At 40.5% G+C, this 19,976-nt stretch overlaps 1 protein-coding gene across 2 annotated transcripts in view; it reads right to left on the minus strand.

The window, feature by feature from the left end:
- The window catches only part of LOC104605601 (uncharacterized), a 79,955-nt gene that overhangs the window by 25,623 nt on the left and 34,356 nt on the right, over window positions 1–19,976 (minus strand). For both annotated transcript variants that reach the window (XM_010270438.3, XM_010270434.3), the window contains exons 8-9: window positions 3,877–4,001; window positions 3,692–3,791 (exon numbers count right to left, since the gene is read on the minus strand). In XM_010270438.3, coding sequence (XP_010268740.1) covers window positions 3,692–3,791; window positions 3,877–4,001 — 225 coding nt within the window. The remainder of the gene's footprint in view (window positions 1–3,691; window positions 3,792–3,876; window positions 4,002–19,976) is intronic.

Below are 19,976 nucleotides of genomic sequence, written 5' to 3' on the forward strand. Positions count from 1 at the left end.
TCCCACAGCCTTTCCTTGTAGTATTGAGCATCCAACCTTATGAGGTCATAAAACATTTACTGAAAATAACCAGAAGGAATTTGTTTGGATATAGGATCAATTGTGTCATTGGGGGTTGAGAGAATCGTCTTGAAGACCTTCGCCCCAAACTGGTGAAAGCATGTCTTGACAAAAAGCAGGCCAAAGACCTATGCCTTCATGCAGGGGTTTCTTCTTGTTTAATAATCCATTGCAACACACATATTATGCAAAGCTTTCATCTGGTTAAAATTAGGAATTTTTATCACTTATTACCTAGAGACTGATGATTAAGAAAATCCTTTGCCTGACAAAACCAGAAAATAGCCATGGTCTATACCCTAGTTTTCATCTAAGTCTACTTATCCCAACAAAGAGGGAGGGAGGGAGAGAGAGAGAGAGAGAGAGAGAGAGAGAGAGATTATGAGATTTTTTTGTGCAAGCCAGGGGAGGGAGTTGGGCCATAGTCAGTAAAAGCAAAAAGGAGAGTGGGCTTGGGCCAGGAAGATTGTTTGAGAGGAAATTCTGCATTATTAAGTGGCATTGGAGATTCTCCCTGGATACCAAAAGGCTTTGACATAATGTAATAGCTTAGATTCTAACAGATGGAATATAGAGGTGGCTACTAGAGCAATTTTGACCTCTCTTTGGAAAGCCATTTAACATCTTTGCCCACTCTCTTTGCAACAAGTCCAGTATGACAGTTATCTAGGAAAGAAAACTAAGTTTTGGGAAGATATTTGGTAGGGAGAGTCGGGAGAAAAACCTTTGAAAGATTTTTTTTCCCTCTTATCTACTCCATTTCTACATATTAACATGAACCTGCCTCTCTTTTCACTTCTCATCCTAATTTGGGGATTTTCTGGAACTCGGGTGAGTCTTAAGGGATTTTGAAACCTCTCAAGCTGTGGAGTTGCTCAATTCCATGGAAAGTGTGTTCCTTTATAACTCCAAACCTCATACCAACATTTGGATCTTCAACACCTCAAGATTGTTTTCTTTTACATCTTTCTTCAAATCCATCTCTTACCTTTGCAAACCTTCCTGGTAATCTATTTGGAACAAGACAGTCATACAAAAAATAAGGGTATTCTGTTGAGAGCTATACCACCCAATCAAACTTGCAAGACCTCTCAAAGAAAAAGACCCAAATGGTGTTTGTCACCCCACAAGTGTCTAATCCACCTTCCATCTACTAATCTCTTGCTCTTTGTCTATAGTATTTGGGATTAGTTCCCTTCTCTCTTTGGTTGTAGGTGGACCCCCTTCAGGAGGTATGAAAAGCCTCTTCATCTGCTTTTTTTAATCAGCAAAGTAACTTCATTTGTTAAACTGAAAACAGATTACAAGTGTTTTAGCTACTCTGTAGCCCAGAATGCATCAGAATACAAATTTGCCCCAGATTACAAGGATCAGCAGCTCTTCATCCACTTTGTTTTTCACCTTGCCCAAAAAACAAGGGAAGATAATGTGAGGATGCACTAGCTTAGCAATTTTGCGATCAGTATATGAAGAAAGAAATGCAAGAATTTTCAATGAAAAGTCACAAGCTAAAGAGGCTCTAATTGAACTCGTCTTCGCAAGAGTGATGCATTGTATCAAAACTCTATGTATCTTCGCCCCCATTTATACAGATAACATTTACTAAAGCATAGCAACATGTGGCATTTTCCTCATCAAGAAGAACATCTTCCCCGTGTAGGGGTGAGCACTATTTGGTTAAAACCGAAAATTTCAGTTTCAGTTTTTTCGGTTCGGTCTTTTCGGTTTTTGGTTAAATCAGTTCGGTTAATTCGGTTTCGGTTTTTAGAATTAGAAATTTGGTTAACCGAACTTTCTATTATTATATGTAGTATATATTATATAATATGTAACATATAATATATAATATATTAATATTATATATTAATATATGAGATAATAAAATTTGATTTCATAATATATAACATGTGTTATAATATATATAATAAAGTATCTATTATTAAAATTTGGTTTTAACCGAAATAATAAAAAATTTTAATTTTGTTTATTTTGGTTTTTCTATAATTCAGTTTCGGTTCGGTTTAAATTTTTTTAGTTCGGACCGAATAAACCGAATGCTCACCCCTATCCCCGTGGATTGGCAACTCCTAGCTCCCAATCAGATAAACTAAATTTTTTATGGTTGCAGCATGGGAAATATGGACAATTCAGGTATAGGAATCTTTTAGAATAGCTATGAAATGATAATAGATATCTTCTAATTGGTGTTGAGGATTCCACAAGAGCCAAACCACTAGCTATATTGCAAAGGTTGAGGTTGAGCAAACTATTTGATTTCAGAAATCTAGTGGTTAAAGGAGATTCTAAGGTCATAGTAGGCTGGTTGAGGAATGGTTACAATGCCTCTTAGCAATACTGACATATCATTAAGGAAATTAAGTACCTGAGTGGAAAGTTGGATGCAACAGTTAATTGGATGCAAAGATCAGCCAATAGTTTGGTAGACTCTAATGACCAAACAATGAGTGAACAGGCACAGCTATTACAGGGGAACATGCCACAACAATGTACAAATAGCAAATTCAGTGTTGGATGGCTATGGTTAGGCCATCAAGAGTTATAACAATCCTATTGCACATAGAATGGTATGTGCTTGTTTGGACAAACACTCACAAGATCTAACCCCAAATCCTAGTCCTATCTCTTTTTTTTTTTTGAAAAAGGTAAAGTATGTTCATTGACTATTAACAAAAACATGTATAAAAGATTGAGTATAATGAAATGCACAGGTATTCCTCTGATCCTATCTGTATTGACCTGTATACAAGTTTTCTGAATCTAAAACCAAGGAATGTGATGTTCCATAATATTCCTTATGAGACAGACTCCAGAATATTATGGTTCCTACTATTCTTGATAGTAATTCCTCTTCATTGCAGAACTGTTTTTGGAAAATCCAGGAGTTCCTTCACTTCCAAATGTTCCAGATCACTGCAGCTGGAATGCAATTCCAGACCATTTTTCTTTTCCTAGACAGGCCTTATGTCCAGAATGAAAACAGTGACAATAGGCTCTCTGGAAAACAATCCTAGCTCTATCTTTTTCTTTCCTTTTTGTAGAAATCACTGATTGTAGATTTAGTTGAATTTCTTGTGAAAGGAAAAGGGAGGAAGATAAAGATTTCAGTAGTAGAGAAAAAAAAGAGAGGGAGAAAAGAGTAGGAAATCAACCAGGATTCTTGAATTAACCCTAGCCGCCAACCCCTCATTATATTTATACTTAACTTAAAGGATGAGATATTACAAGGATGCCCTTAGTAGGGCAGCCACTAATGTAGCTGAACAGTCACAACTTAAAAACATAAACTAATGGGCCTAAAGCCCAACAACTTCCTAACTAAATAACTTAAAATAAGAATAAAAAACAACTAGGCCCAACTCAACACTTTTTTTCAATACACTTTCCCAAATTAACCAAAATAGCAAAGGTAGGATTTTTATACATAACACAACATGTAAAAAATAAATGCATAGACATTGAACAAGCATGTAACAGTACAAGGTAGGATTTTTATACATAACACCACACCAATATATAAAAAAATAGCCCCTGGTCCAAAAAATACATGTTACTTTTACAAGTCGCTGTACAAACAATATCTAAATTCATCTAGATGTCAATGAACAGTCACCTGATGATCCCCTTGCACTTTGCAGAACAGCAAAGAGCTGTTTCCTTCCTTCCCTAGTGTAAGCAGCCCTATTTTTCAAGTGGTCTCCACCTGTCACATTCTGTTAAAATACAACCATTATTATTCTTTAGAAATCATTGTCTAATCATATCTGAACAAATAATGCATATAACTGCAAACTTAACTGAAAACAGCAATGCTGCTAAATTTAGTTTTGAGTGAACTACTAAAGATTTGATTCGTGGCAAGGGATAAACTGCCTCCCCACCCTGCTGAGACAGTATTCGTGTGACATCAATTGATTCAATTCCTGTGGAACAATAAAAAAAGATATCTATCACTCAAATGTTTATATAATGCCCCTCAGGAATTAGCACAAATATGGAAGCATGCACCAATAGGCGATTAAGTAACTTATTAACAAGAGAAAAGGTAATAAAGCCTGTACACTACATCCAATTTACAAGCATCAGTGTCCTAACAAAGCAAATGTACAAATAAAGAAAAATATATTGATCCTCATCATATCCTTGAGCCCATCCAAAATTAAAATATTGGTATTGGTTACAATTATAAGACGCATGTCATCAACACATTAAACAGTTGAATGTAACAGAAAAAAAAAAGATATGCATGGAAAGCCTTCACAAAAAGCATGTAAATGATAAAGAACCATTAAGGATGCTTGTGCTAACACCTAAATGAGCAAAAATAAGGTGTAACAAATGAAAATGCATCGGCAATCAACTAATCAAAAACTACAGTGCAGAATGAAGTTGATTTCATTTTATGTTTCATGTTGAAGGTAACCAAATTGTACATGTCTGTATAAAAAAAAGGTGTACATGAAAGGATATAAAGTGATGTATAAATTTAGTACAAAGAACATCCTCAGCCCATGATAAAAATCTAACTAGGCACAAAGCTCTCACTATAAACAGAGAACCTCTTCCTAAAGGTTTGTCATGTATATGGGGCATATTTTTACATGCTTACACCTTTATGAATATTAATTCAGTCATCTTCAAAATAATATAGAATTTAATTCTTTTCCCCAGTGGTCCAATACTATTGGGAGTATGACTGGTGTGGGATTGGCAAACTTTGTGAGCACTATCAAATACTCTACAGATTCAGTAGTAAGGACATCATGGTGAATGAGTGCTTTGAAATTAGAGGAGACCAGATTGTATGGAGCCAAGTTTTCTGAAGATATTTACTGGACAGAGAACTAGATGAGTGCATGAATTTACTTAGAATGTTGGAAGATGCAAAATCTTGCCTAATCAATAACTTAGGGCCTGTTAATTTCCTCTTAACTCTTATCTCTTAAGAGGAATCTTACAACTTTAAGAGGAAAATGGGTGTTCATTTCCTCTTATCTCTTAAAGAGGAATCTTACAACTTTTTGTTTTCCAATGATACCTCCAAAGTTCAAACAAAAATTCTCATATATGAGGTTAAAATGGATATTTGACAATCTTCAGAATTCGGAACAAAATTCTCTGCATTCAGAGTTCAGAGGAAAGAAAAGTTCATCAATACCAATAACCTCTTAATGTAATTATTGCACTTTCAGATGTCAGACGTCAAAGTAAACGAATAGTGGAAAGAATGTTTTTTTGACAGGAAACAGAGTGAAGTCATTCAATAAAGCAATTACTAGGAATCAGGTGGAACAGATTCTGAAAGGAACCATAATTTAAGAGGAGGATACGTGGGTAACTGTGTGGCAGAGCATCTTGCAAAAAAATAGTATAGTAGGATATCAGGAGTCTTTTTTTTTGGTAATAAATAAAAAGAAAAAATTCTATTAAAGAAAAAGAAAGTACAACAAGGTGACCATAGTTGTCAAGGTGTCGCTTAGGCGACTAGGCACCCTTGGCTGGGTGCCTCGCCTAAACACCTTAACTTATAGCAACAAGGTGCCCACCTAGGCGACAAAAATGACAAGGCAAGAGCTTTATTATAATATCATCCATATTTCTATGTCTTACTAGTATGTGTTAATATATTCTATTATATACCATATGCATACCATTTAAGCATTGTTTTGAAATTTTACTATTGAAATTTAAAACATTTAAGGGTTTTGAGAAAAAGAAAAAATAGAAGTACAAAATGGTTTCTTTTTCTCTTTTTTATTTCTATTCACTCTTTCTTACATAAATAAAACAGCTCCATCTTTGTTAATTTTCTTTTCCACTTTCCATCTTGAACTTATCATATAAAGAGTAGAAATCTGCTGAATTAAAAAATATAAAAGAAAAGTAGTTTCTTGAAGAGAGAAGGAAGAGAGAAGGAGAAGAGAAGTTGGAAAGAAAAGAGAGTTGTGATCTAGCCGCCCCCTTCACTTATTATTTATACTAAAATAATAGAACAGTACAAAGACAACTATGCCCTTATAGGGAGGCAAAACATAAAACAGCATATATAACACTCAAAAACATAGTAAAATTTGAACTCACATAACTACTGTGGTCCCCACCCCCCATCTAACAACTAACATAAAACATCTACTCAGAAAAACATCATAAAACTAATTAATCTTCAACACTCCCCCTAAAGTTGGGAGTAAATGTCACACATTCCCAACTTGCGTAGATCATGTTCAAGCTTGTTCTTTGCCACCCCTTTAGTGAGAACATCGTCTAGCTACAACTCTGAAGAGACAAAAGGCAAACAAACTTCTCCGGTTGTTACCCTTTCCCTTATAAAGTGTCTATCAACTTCAATGTGTTTTGTCCTATCATGCTGAATTGGATTGTGGGCAATATTGATTGCAGCCTGATTGTCACAGTATAACATCATAGGTTCCTCTGCTTTCACCCCAATCACTCAAAAGAGATCCATGAGCCAAGGATCTATACTCAGCCTATGCACTTGACCTTGCCACAATCTCTTGCTTCTTACTCTTCCAGGAGATCAAGTTTCCACCTACAAAGGTACACACTCATAATGTAGACCTCCTGTCATCTAAGAATCCTGCCCAGTCTGCATCTGTATAGGATTCTACCTTCAGATTCTCATGATTTGAGAAAAAAATGCCTCTGCCACGGTGCTTTTTTAGATATGCAAGTATTCTCTCAATAGCTTCCCAGTATTGAACCCGAGGTGCATGCATGTACTGACTCACAAGACTGACATCATAAGAAATATCTGGTCGTGTCATACACAAATACAGCAGTCGGCCCACCATTCTTTGATATCCCCCCACATCCTTTACCAACTCACCATCCACACCATTAATTTTGTGATTTGGATCAATAGGAGTGTTTGTTGGTTTGGTCCCCAGCTTCCCAGTCTCCCACAGTAGGTCAAGTACATACTTTCTCTGTGAAATGAAAATCCCATGCTTGGATCTTGCAACTCCAATCCCTAAGAAGTATTTGAGCTCACCGAGATCTTTGATCTCAAATTCTTGCTGCAAAGATTTTTTGAGATCATCAATCTCCTCTAGATCATTTCCTGTCACCACTATATCATCCACATACACAATCAGAATTGACACCAGAGCATCTCTCCTCCTCACAAAGAGGTGTGACCAGACTGTGTCTGTGTGTATCCAAAACGGATGAGTGCCTCTCTGAACCTGTCAAACCAAGCCCTAGGTGACTGTTTCAGTCCATACAAAGATTTTCTGAGTCTGCACACCTTTCCTTTACCAACATTTTCATAAAAGCCTGCTAGAATGTCCATATATACCTCCTCCTGTAAATCACCATTGAGGAAAGCATTTTTTACATCAAGCTAGAACAAGGGCCATGAATAGGTGGCTACTAGAGATAAAAGGATACGAACTGAACTCATCTTAGCTACTGGTGCAAAGGTTTCCAAATAGCCAACACCATAGGTCTAAGCATACCCTTTTGCTACCAACCTTGCCTTATACCTCTCTATCTTGTCGTCGGCCTTATACTTCACTGTGAATACCCATCTACATCCAACTGTCTCCTTGTCTGGGGGGAGATCAACTATTTCCCAAGTTTGGTTTTTGACCAAAGCATCCATCTCATCTTGCATGGTTGTTTTCCACTCAGGTTTGGAGAGAGCCTTAGTAACATTCTTGGGTATAGACACAGAATCCAAGGAAGAAAGAAAAGCACGATAGGAGGGTGATAAGGCACTGTAGGAAAGATGGTGTGAAATGCAGTGGGCTATACACTTTCTCTTCCCCTTACGAAGTGCAATGGGAAGATCAAGGTCAGTGGGATCAGCTGCAACAATGGTGTTAGGGACAGAAACATTATCATCAGAAAACATAACAGGCTCAGGCTCAAGAGGAATACCTGGAACTGTATCTGCCGAATTTGGAATTTCAGAAGGACTGATAGAGAGTGGTGTGGGTTGAGGATGTGTCGAGTCAACCATCATCTGTCGGCGCTGATATTTCTATGAGGTTGCCCGTAGTGGCTCAGGTAATGAAACTAGAGGTACAGGTGCTGGTTGAACTAATGGAGGCACCACAGAAACAGGAAGATGAACAGATTGTGAGTTCTCCTCCCCAAAACTCTCCCCCTGAAGAGAACCACTCGAGAAGAAGAATGTGGATTCAAAGAAGGTAACATCCATAGTGACAAATCTGCTCCTTGACACTGGGTCATAACAGCAATACCCCTTTTGGTTCTGAGCATACCCAAGAAAAACACATTTCTTGGCCTTAGGATCCAATTTCTTGTGATGAGGGCCAAGAATGTGAACAAAAGAAGCACAACCAAAAACCCTCAGAGGTATATGAAATATCTCTCCATCTGGAAAAAGAAGGCTAAATGGCACCTTAAACCCCCAAAGTCCATGAAGGAACACGGTTAATCAAATGCACGGCTATAAGAACTGCACAGGAACTGAAGCACACACCATAAGATTCCTTGTTTCTTATCCGAGCAGGCATAAGATTTGGATGAAGCTTCCAACAAGTGTCCCTGGTATGCTTAGGCTTCTTGCAATAATCACACACTAAGTCCTTATCTGTCCTTCTAGTCTCACTACTCCCCTTGTCTCCATTCGGCTTAGGTTTTAATGTACCAACCATAGCCGACTGGTCAATCCCAGGCTGTCTCAGCATTACATTTCTCCTACTCTCCTCTCCAAAGACAAAGGCATAGGCCTGAGAGAGTGTCACACCCTCCCTAGAAAGAATATGTTGCTAGCAATGTCAAATTCAGGGTTAAGCCCTGCCAAGAACTCAAAAACCCTATTCCTCTCTACCAGTCTATGATAAGTTGTTGCATCATTTACACTTTCCCATACCACAGTTTCTAAGTAATCTATTTCCTGTCATAGGGTTTTCAACATGGAGAAATACACAGCAAGAGGTTTTTCTCCTAGTTTCATACTTATCACCTGATTTCTTAACTGATAGGCTCTGGCTTCATTTTGCTTCTAAGGGTAGGTTTCAGTCACTCCATCCCAAATCTCCTTAGCATTATTAGCCCATAGGAAATTTTTTGCAATATGAGATAACATAGAATTACACAGCATGTAATTCTCCTGCACCCATCGGGAAGAGTCTGTATCAGGTTTCTTCTCCTCCCCAGTGAGATACCCTAATTTTTTTTTTTTTTGATCAATAACAATTTCATTAATTCACCAAAGAGGTTACATAAGGAAGACAAACACACTTATCTTCCAAGTACAATCAAGAAAACAAAAGAATAGGTGGAGACAAAAAATTACAACTTAGCCCAAAACATCGAATCCCTTTCTGCCCCTTGTTTAGCTAAACCATCAGCTAGAGAATTGGCTGATCTTTTGACCCAACACATTTTAACTTCCATCTCCCACACCAGCCACTCAAATTTCCTCCTCTAATTACTGTACCTCCATAAACCATTGATGTCTGCATTCAACCACCCTATCACCACCTCCGAATCCCCTTGAATTAAGAGTTTTATGATGTTCATGTCCTTGGCTTTCTGGACTCCTTCCATAACTGCAAAGATCTCAGCTCTAAGGGAGTCACCCACTCCAATTGGGCTTGAGAACAAGGCAAAATTGACCCCATTCTCATCCCTAAAGACACCCCCAATCCCTGATTGTCCAGGGTTCCCCCTACTACTCCCATCAAAATTTAATTTCATGAACCCAGCAGGTGGAGGTGTCCAAGACACACTCATTACTGACTTGGTCTGTGTGCACTTTGCTATTTCACCCCACTTCCTCAACATGCCATCCACTGTGTAACCTGTGAATAGTTCCAAAGATTTCAGCCACTGTACAGCCCTGAAATGAATGATAGCCTTTAGTTCTTCCACCCCTCTCTCAACCGCTGAGAATATCCTGAAGTTTCTTTCTTCCCATATTGTCCAACATACTGCAGCCCTCAAACCTCTCCACATAGTCCTTCCCCTTTTCCTACGCCACCTGAAGACAGAAGGGGAAAAAAGGCCCTACAGATCTGATGGAGGGTTCCATCTACACCCAAAGAGGGAAAAAGCCCATTCCCAAATTGACCTCGCAAAATGGCAAAACACCAGTAGGTGAAAACCAGTCTCCCCATCCGCTTTACATAGAACACACCAATGGGGTGACAAGCAAGTATTGGGTCGCTTATTTTGGAGTAGATCACCAGTGTTGAATCTTTCCAAATAGGCTTCCCAACAAAAACTACCAACCCTAGGAGGGATTGTTCTGCACCAAACCTCATCAACAGGGAAAGGGGGGGGGTTACAGGACTGGTGGACTGACATAGGACTTTGAAAAAGGAAGCACAAGAAAAGAAGCCAGTGGGGGTAGGGGTCCAAATTCTAGAGTCCACCGTTGTGGGGTCTAAGACAACATTATCAAGAAGCTCAAGAAGGCTCGAAATATTAGCAAAGTCTGAATCCCTCAAGGCCCTTCTGAGACCCAAATTCCACCCAAGCCCTGAATTGGAAGACGATGGGGTAATGAAGGATGAAACTGGCTCATTTTTTAGATCAGATAGAGCATACAAAGAAGGAAACTGATCCTTTAGAGTTCCCCACCCAAGTTTGTTCCTAGAATTTTATGGAGTTACCGGAATTCAGATCATACCTGATATTGGGGGAGAATACTGGAAGCAGATCGTGAATGGCTTTCCAGGGAGAAAAGCTTGTGGTCCTAGCTTTGATTCCAGCATCCCAACCATTGTGCTCCAGCCCATGTATACTTGCCACTATTCTAGCCCATAGTTTCTCCTTCTCCAAGGGGAACCTCCACAACCACTTCCCTAGAAGAGCCATATTCCTTCTCCTAACAGTCCCGAGCCCCAAACCACCACAAATTTTACTCCTGGACACTACCTCCCAGCTGACTCTATGATCCCTCTTCTCCTCACCCGGCTCCCACAAGAAATCTCTCATCAACTTCTCCAACCTGTTAGATACCTTCACTGGGATTTTGAACACAGACAGGAAGTAAATGGGTAAATTAGCAAGCATGGCCTTAATCAGTGTAACTCTTCCGCCAAGAGAGAGGTAATTCTTTTTCCAAGAGACCAATCTTTTTTCAAACCTTTCCACCATCGGGTTCCAAAAGCTCTCCCTCGTAGGGTTGTCACCTAATGGCAACCCTAAGTAATTCAATGGCCACCCTGACACTTCACACCCCAACACTTCTGCACTCTCCCTGATCTCTCCCTCCTCCATATTCACCCCTGCTACACAACTTTTCCCAAAGTTCACCTTCAAGTTAGACATTTGCTCAAACAGTTGTATCACCAACTTCAAGTTCCTGATAAAGCTCACATTGCCACCTTCACAAAATAGAATCATGTCATCAGCAAATTGTAAGTGAGTGAGGGGGGTTTCGGTCCTCCCGACTCTCCAACCTCTAATGAGACCCCTCGAGTCTGCTCTGTGAATCAATTTCCTCAGGACCTCCGCAATTAGTATGAACAAGAAAGGTGAGAGAGGGTCTCCTTGTCTTATACCCCTACTGGCTGGAAAGAACTCTACCACTGTCCCATTCACTAGCACTGAATAATGACAATTCCGGACACAGCCCATGATCCAATTGCACCATCTACCACCAAGCCCAAATTTGATCAAAACTTTCCTCAAGAATTCCCAGTCCACCAAGTCATAAGCCTTTTCCAAGTCCAACTTACAGATCACTCCGTTCTTTTTAGCCTTCTTAAAGTTCTCCACACTCTCATTAGCAATTAAGATTTGATCAGTGATTTGTCTTCCACTCACAAAAGCTCCTTGATTTTGTGCGATGATGTTTGGCAAAACCTCCTTCAATCTCAATGACAACACCTTAGCAATGATCTTGTACAAGCTATTAACCAAGCTAATTGGCCTAAAGTCCTTCGGGTGGGAGGCATCTTTCTTTTTTGGAATCAGAGCTATAAATGTAGAGTTCACACCCGGATTGATAATTCCTCTCCTGAAAAAGTCCTCAAACACCAGCAAAAGATCATCTTTCAATATATCCCAACAGTCTTGATAAAAAGCCATTGTAAACCCATCCGGCCCTGGAGCTTTGTTCTATCCATACAAAACACAGCCTCCTTAATCTCTTCCAAATCAAATCTTCTTTCCAACCTTCTCCTGTTCTCCACCCCTACATCTAGCCAATCAAAACCTTCTACCCACACCCTTCTACTTACCGGCCTTCCTAGAATGGATTTAAAGTGCTCCACACAAGCCCCGGCTATCTCCTCTTGTTGTGTTAACTCAACTCCGCCTACTACCAATTTGGAGATAAAGTTCCTCCTTCTCCTTCCATCCGCCAAAGAGTGAAAATACCTAGTGTTTCTATCTCCCTCCTACAACCATTTACACCGAGATTTTTGCCTCCAGCTTATTTCCTCCTTATGCAGGCAAACCTCTAACTATCTTCTCAAGCCTCTCCTGAGTTCCTTATCTTCCTCTCCAAATTCTACCCTTTCTTCTTTAGAGTCAATGTTTTCAAGTTGGTCCATCAACGCTTTCTTTCTTTCTTCTAACCTCCCAAACTCCAAAAGATTCCACTCCTTGACCTTTCTTTCACAAATTGTAGTTTCTTATGGAATCTTATCCCCTCCCAATCCACCATTGCGTTACAGTCATACCACCACTCCCTTACTTTATTGGTAAACCCAGGGTGGAGCAACCACATGTTTTCAAATCTAAAAGGGGCGGGTCCTCCACTCCTTCTTTCCTCCTTACAAATCACTATGGGCCAATGGTCTGAGGTCACCCTTGGGAGAGCTCTCGAAGCCAAATTTCCCCAATGTTCTTCCCAATCCAAAGAGAACAGGAATCTATCCAACTTAGAGCAGATGAGGCTAGATTGGAGATTTGACCATGTAAATGTTTTGTGGGCTAAAGAAATCTCTTTAAGCTCAAAGGCATCTACAAACTTGTTAAACTTTCGCATGCTTTTTGTCACCCTCTGATTAATCTTATCGGTTTCCTCCGAGTATCTAATCACATTAAAGTCCCCACCCACACACCATGGCCCATCCCACAGTCCTCTAACATCAGTCAATTCCTCCCACAACTCTTTTCTCTCTCTGTAGTCATTTGGTCCATATACATTTGTGAGCACCCATACATAACCATCCTCTTGTTGCTTAAACTTCATGGAAATCGAATACTTCCCAATCAACTCCTCTAGGCCTTCAACCGCATCCCTCTTCCACATTGTTGCAATCCCCCCCGAACCACCCCATAAAGGAGCAACCACCCAGCTAATCCCCCTGGCTTTCCATACACTCCTCGCCCAACTATCATTAAACTCCATTCTCTTGGACTCCTGTAACATAACAATATCTGGGTCATACCTCCTTATCACCTCTTTTATTGTTGCTCTTTTTCTTGCACTCCCTATTCCCCTCACGTTCCAACTAAGTATCTTCATTTCCACTTCTTTCTTAACTCCCTCTCTACCTACCCACTACTTTCCCCCTTTTCTTCTATCTCCTGTTGCCCCAAACTTCTTATCCCCTTCTACATCTCTTTTCAGTCTCTCTACTTCACTCAGCTTCCTCTTCTTTGTTTTTATCTCCTTCCTCTTCTGTAGACCTTCTTTCAGCACATTCAGATCTTCCAGCCTACACCCCATCTTCCCCACAAATTCTGCTATCATGTCCTCTTTCACCGAATCCTCCACCCCTATCCTTCCTGCACTTTCCCCTTCAACTCTGCCCCCCACCCTTCCCTCCTCACCTATGGTCCCATCCCTATTCTCTCCTCTCCAACCATCCCCCTTCTCCTGTTACCAGCCTCAAGCCATGTTCTCTCCCCACTCTACCCTCCTTCCTTTCCTTCCTCTCCGCTGACCCCTCCCCTCTTCCTTCCTCCCCGCCCCTCCTCCAAGTCAGAATTCCTTCAACTTCACTAAACACTCTTTCAATGATTTCCCACACTTTTTCGTTCCTTACCTCCCTTCCCACTCCTCCCCACAGTCCTTCACTTCCTTCTCCACTACCTCGGACAACCCACCATCTAGCTTGGTTGCATATTCATGGGCTACAGTACATGGCGTCGGGACGAAATCTGGAACCAAAGACACAGGAGACACATTAGTAGCACAAAACGAATTCACTTTGTTACATGGGATTGATAGAAAGGTTGGAAAAGGACTGTTCCCGGCCTCCCTCTCTTGTTCCAGAGGTTGGTAAATGCCTGTCACCCTGAGTTGGTTGGAAAGAACTTCTGTCCTTTGGTCACTCTGGTGATCTCTCCTCTCTACCCCTGAATCACCCCTAGGAGGTGTGTTCCTGCTCTGCTTCAGGTTCTACCGATTTGCCCCTTCTATTGTACCTTGCACACTCTGGAGTCTTGGAGATGAATTAGTCTGGTTACAACCTTCACCCCAAAATAAGCTTGCAATATTCCACCCATCCATGTCACCTCCGGCATAGCCACCTTCGTCGTTTACACTACCCACGCTGGTACCATCAGCGTCGCAGGGAGCTAACCTCCTCACAGTTCCAGCGGGGGACCCACTGAAAGTTCCCCTTCTCCAACTTCCGCTGCTGCGAACGTTCCCCATCCATTCTCGCCATTTGGGACAAAGATAGACCAACTTCACTGTCTAGTAATGGTCTATGTTGTGTCTTCTTACCCCGACTCACGTGACAACTTAAGTTATCACGTGGATCATTCGAAAAAGACCTGTGTTCGGTATTAGGCCCGCCCGACCCGCCCACGTGACCACTTAAGATGTCACGTGGGCCCTTAAATGAGTGACCCGGTTCACTTTCCAACCCACCCACGTGACTTTTTAAGTTGTCACGTGGCTCCTTCCAAAATTGTCCCAGTTTAAACTTCAACCCGCCCAACCCACCCACCACCTTTACCGGCTCGGACCAAGACATTCTGCTCCCAGAAGCAATCTGCTTCTTTGTCACATCAGCATAAGATGAAGAGCCCGCCCTAATTTTGTTTAATTCAAACCCATTTGAATTAATTTCCTTAAATAGGTTGCCTATCGTTTGGTTTTCCCCAGCCGACACAGTAACCCCAGATTTAACCTTCATCTGCTCCACCTTTTCACCACCCTCCCTCTTCCCTCCACGTGTCCACCACCCTGCCATCTCATCATCTTCAACCTTAGGACCTCCTTCCCACCACAACCGTTCGACTTCTGAAGCCACCCACACCTTGTACCAGGCTTCATCCGAACAGATATCAATGAACCTCGGCAAGTTCTCGTGTCTAACACCAGCAACCTATAACTCCACTGCACTCAAGTTACATCTATCAGCCTTCACTAAAACACCTCCCAGGCTCTGCACTATATACTCAAGAACAGGGTCCCGCCATAGGTGAAATGGAAGGCCTATTAGCTTCAGCCAAACACACCCATCTTGAACTTCGACTTCATTGCAGATTGGGCTCCAGTTCTGAACCTGTATCAGACCTCCATCCACCACAACTGCTTTGAAGCTTAGTTCCTAGTTGCCTACATCAAGCACGGCTTTCGCCTCCGCAAAAGGGAACAGCATTGCTCATTCCCAGCACCTATCCCTCCTGCAACTGTACTCAGAACCTTCTTCCAATCTGTCACCCCTTTATCAGCCACTAACACCATTCTTTTCTTCCGTTCCTCCTTCCCCACTCCTACCAATATTCTTCGATGAATAGGAGAGTAAGCAACCACCATTTCAGGACTCAAATGGCCTTGCACTTCTACACTCCCAGAGGTACCAATCGATGCTGCCTCCTGAGTTTTTTGACTCTGGTCTTCAAGCTTTTGCCCAGTTGCCTTCCCTCCATCCACTCCCTTCTCTTCCGAAGCTACAAGGTAAGACTGCAGCACCTGCACAAAAGCCATCCACCCTTTCTGCAATCTCCCTTCCGGCACACAAAGCATTTGTTTCCCATTTGTTCCAAAAAACTCCACCACAGAGACGAACCACCCCTTCTTGTTTCTATTCAGTTCTGTTACATATCTCTTGCCTGGAACTGACATGGAGTTTTTCCAACCTTTCACCTTACCAGAGTTGATAGCCCCATCTACAAAACCTTCATCCATGCTATAACCTCCTTTGACACCAACACTGTCGCCTTGTTATTCTCTCTGATTTTCAGTACAACCTTGCCTTTGGTCCTTTCCTCTTCAAATTTGAACGTCTTAGCTTCGATCGACACTTCAGACCTCAATCTTCCTACTGCTCTGAAACCTCTTCGCCCTCCATCTTCCTAAATTAGCCCCCTAAATTTCCACGGGCAACAATAGCCATCTTAGCTGATTGTGCCCACTCCAAATAATTTGTACCATCAAGTTTTACTGTAGTAATGATCCCAGACCCAAAAATATCACTACTACCTCCAACACCCAGTCCCACAGTACCGATAGATTCATCTCGGTATTCCAACTCTCCATCTTACTTCAAATAGTTCAACAGTAAGGAAAAAATAGATTGGAGACCTTCAAAAAATAATTTAATATCACACACACAGAAACCAACCCTTCCGGAAGAAGAAAACCCTAGCTAGAGGGAAATCTCTCTCCTGCCCACGCCTCCCAACAGAGAGAAAAGTGAATCAATCACTCCGGGAGGCCTAGAAAATTCTAGAAACCAAACCGCCCTCTTCAGAAAATCAAAAGAAGACTAACAATACCTGGGCACCCAAGATCAGATCAAAAACAAAGAGTCCAACTTTTCTAGGACTCTTCCCCGTACTCCAGTTCTTCCTGATTTTGATGTCGAACAGTAGATCACCTTCCTGATGATTAGATCCCACCAAAAACTCCAAGAACTGGGCAATCTATAGCAGATCAATCGGCCCTTTACTACTTCATGCAATCGGCTGATCTAGGGCTGCATGAGAATGCTTCAAGAAACCCTAGTTGATGCTCTGATACCAAGTAGAAATATGTTGAATTAAAAAATATAAAAGAAAAGTAGTTTCTTGAAGAGAGAAGGAAGACCCCAAAAGCTTCAGAACCCAGAAAACTCCCCCCAAACCTCCATATCAAATCCAACCTTCACCACTCAGATATCCCCTTTTTAGCTCTCCACACTCAACACATATTTCCTATCCAATTCCCATAAAGTTTTTCTCACAAGTTCTTCCCCTCCTATAAAAGATAACCCCAATATCTTGCTTGGACTTCAGTTTCCACTATCTTCTCCAAATCCATATTTCTTTCTATTTTTCTCACTTGATGAATAACCACCTCCTCTCCTTCATTCTCTTCCTCAGCTTCCTGAACCTCCTCCTCATTTAATATTACATCTTCTTCTTGAGCATCTGAAAATGATCCTGAATTCTTCTTCTCCACCTTTTCTTCAAAGAACCCAAGCCAAAACTGTTGTTGTTACTGCTCTGAGTTTAGTTTTATCCTTCAACCCTTCCTCTTGTAATACCTCTTGTACTTACTACAAGGACCAACTTCAAAGAGCCATTCCTTTACAATGAAAGAGTTTTGTAACAAGAACTAATTGACCAATATTTGATCCTTTGGGTTTTTTTCAAGTTTATCAAAGAATCAACACCTTTTTTTTTATTTCTTCATACTGGCATCTTTTTTCCTCCCAATATCCACCCCCAGCTTTCCAATAAACACATGGGAAGATGATACATTATCCACCTTCTCCACATCACCACTAGACCTGTTCATGGGCCGGGTCAGGCTTTTACTCTTTATTAACAGAAAAATGTTAGGCCCGAGCCCGAGCCCGGCCCGACCAACAGGCCTACAACTTGGGCCTGAGCCCGGCCCTGATAAAAAGCCCGAAGCCCGAGCCCGAGCCCGAGCCCGAGCCCGAAGTCCGACCTAATCAAAGAAATTTGAATTTTTCCCTATTCAAATGAACATTATCTATTTTAATTCAGATGTTTTTTTCTCCTATTTAAATGAACAATGGGCCTACAAGTGAATCAACAACCTTCTTAAATCAAAAAATTTATTCAAATGGACATCACATAGGGTTTTTACTTAGGTTTAACTATAGGTCAGGCCGGGTCAGGCTTGGGCCGGGCTATTTTGGCAAAGCCCGAGCCCGGCTCAAATTTTGTGCGGGCCGGGCTTTTTGGCCCGAGGTTAAGCCCGCGGGCCAAAAAGCCTGTTCAAGCCCGTCCAGAGGCCAGGCCGTCGGGCCACCCGGCCCATGAACAGGTCTAATCACCACAAGGCTTTTCAAGATCCATTGATGTCTCAACTCTTTTGTCCCCATACCGTTCATTGCTCCCAACTTCCACAACTAATGAACTAAGATCACTAACAGAATGGCATACAGTCTCCTTCTGAAAATAATTAACCTCCTTATCCATCTCCCACATATGATGCAATCGACACACTTCAGCTAGAAATAAAGACCATTCTATGCAAAGACAGGCTTGGTGATACTTGCTTTGGCCTCATGTCCAGACCACCAATACTTGGTCATTTATTTTCCTCTCCACTATATTATCTCTTCTCTCATATGTGCCCTCAACTAGTTATTGTAAAAGGCCAGTTTTTATCATGGATTAGAGAGTGTCACTCAGATTTATCTTGTACTTAAACTATTAAGTGAACAAGTGATGACCTCCTTGTATAGATTTTCTAGAGGGGTAATGCTCCTATGCCCCCTCAGGTGCTTTGTTCCCAAAATAATAAAATAAAAAGTGGGTATCCTTTCCCCCAAGAGTAAAATTTGGGGCTTAATAAAATGAACATTTCATAACAAAGGAGTATGGGGCAATCTGGTTCCTCTAAGGGTGGAGAATTTTTGTAGTAGCTGTAACTCAATAGTTGATGCAGGAGAAAAGAAGCCAAAACTATAAACATTTTGAATACTTTGATCATTTTATACGTTATCTAGGGTCCAGCCTAGAAGTTTGTTTTCTTTATCCATAGCATATTTGTATTTAAAATTTCAGTCAATGGTTAAGTAGTTTAGGAGTTATTTTACTTTTCTTATGATAATGGCAGTTCTTTAATTTTCCTAGTTTTAGGACTGGCCATCCCTATAGCATCTATATAATATAAATGTATAAAGTGCAAAAATGTGGATATGATGATGAATGAATGAAGCTTATTTCAGTTCTTAGAGATCATTCTACTTGTGGCAAGTGATTCCAATGCCCTAGAGTAATTCTATTTTCTTTCTTTACCTTTCGAAAAGCCATTACAGCCATCAACAACTATAGTTTCTTATAAAAAGATGTTGATTAAATATCCTCAGAGAATTGTTCGTAGAGGGTTAAGGGATGTCTGGGTTGGTTCATACCCTCTAAAGGATCTCTTCTCATCCTTATACTCAATCTCTTTGTACAAAAATGAATGTATTTCAAAATTCATTGTTCCCCCCGTTCACAAGGGCCAATTTGCGCCTAAGCATAGGGAGAGGTGTACGACTTTTAAAAGAAAGGCGCAAATTTACAAAAAAAAAAAACTAAAAAAACAAAAAAAAATGTTAGAAAATTCAAAAAATGCCAAAAAAATCAAAAAAAATATTAAACATAATGTTAATAAAAAATATAAATTAAATTTTAAAATAAATGTTTTAAAAAACCTATTATCTAAAATTAAAATACATAAACATAACATGTAAAGCATATTCAAATGAAAATTTAAAAATAAAAGCAAGCATATAAAGCATTTTCAAGCATGTAAAACCCACAATCTCTTTTTTTCCTCAATTGAATTGCCTCAAGTAGCTAATGTGATGTAAAACGCATTGCATTCTTGATTCTATGAGTCACCTTTGTACCACGCCCCTTGAGGCAAGCCCGAACAGGTCCATGTTAGGGTCTTAAATTCTTATTTCTCACATAAAAATAATGATTTTATATCTTTAATTGCCTTTTAAGAAGATATTTTATTGGAATGAATGAATGAATGAACAACATTAGCAAACAAGGGGGTTCTCGGAGCTTTGGTGAGCGAGCAAAGTGAG

This window comes from Nelumbo nucifera, chromosome 5 (assembly GCF_055504915.1).
Source record: "Nelumbo nucifera cultivar China Antique chromosome 5, China Antique-T2T, whole genome shotgun sequence".
NCBI classification, from domain to species: domain Eukaryota; kingdom Viridiplantae; phylum Streptophyta; class Magnoliopsida; order Proteales; family Nelumbonaceae; genus Nelumbo; species Nelumbo nucifera.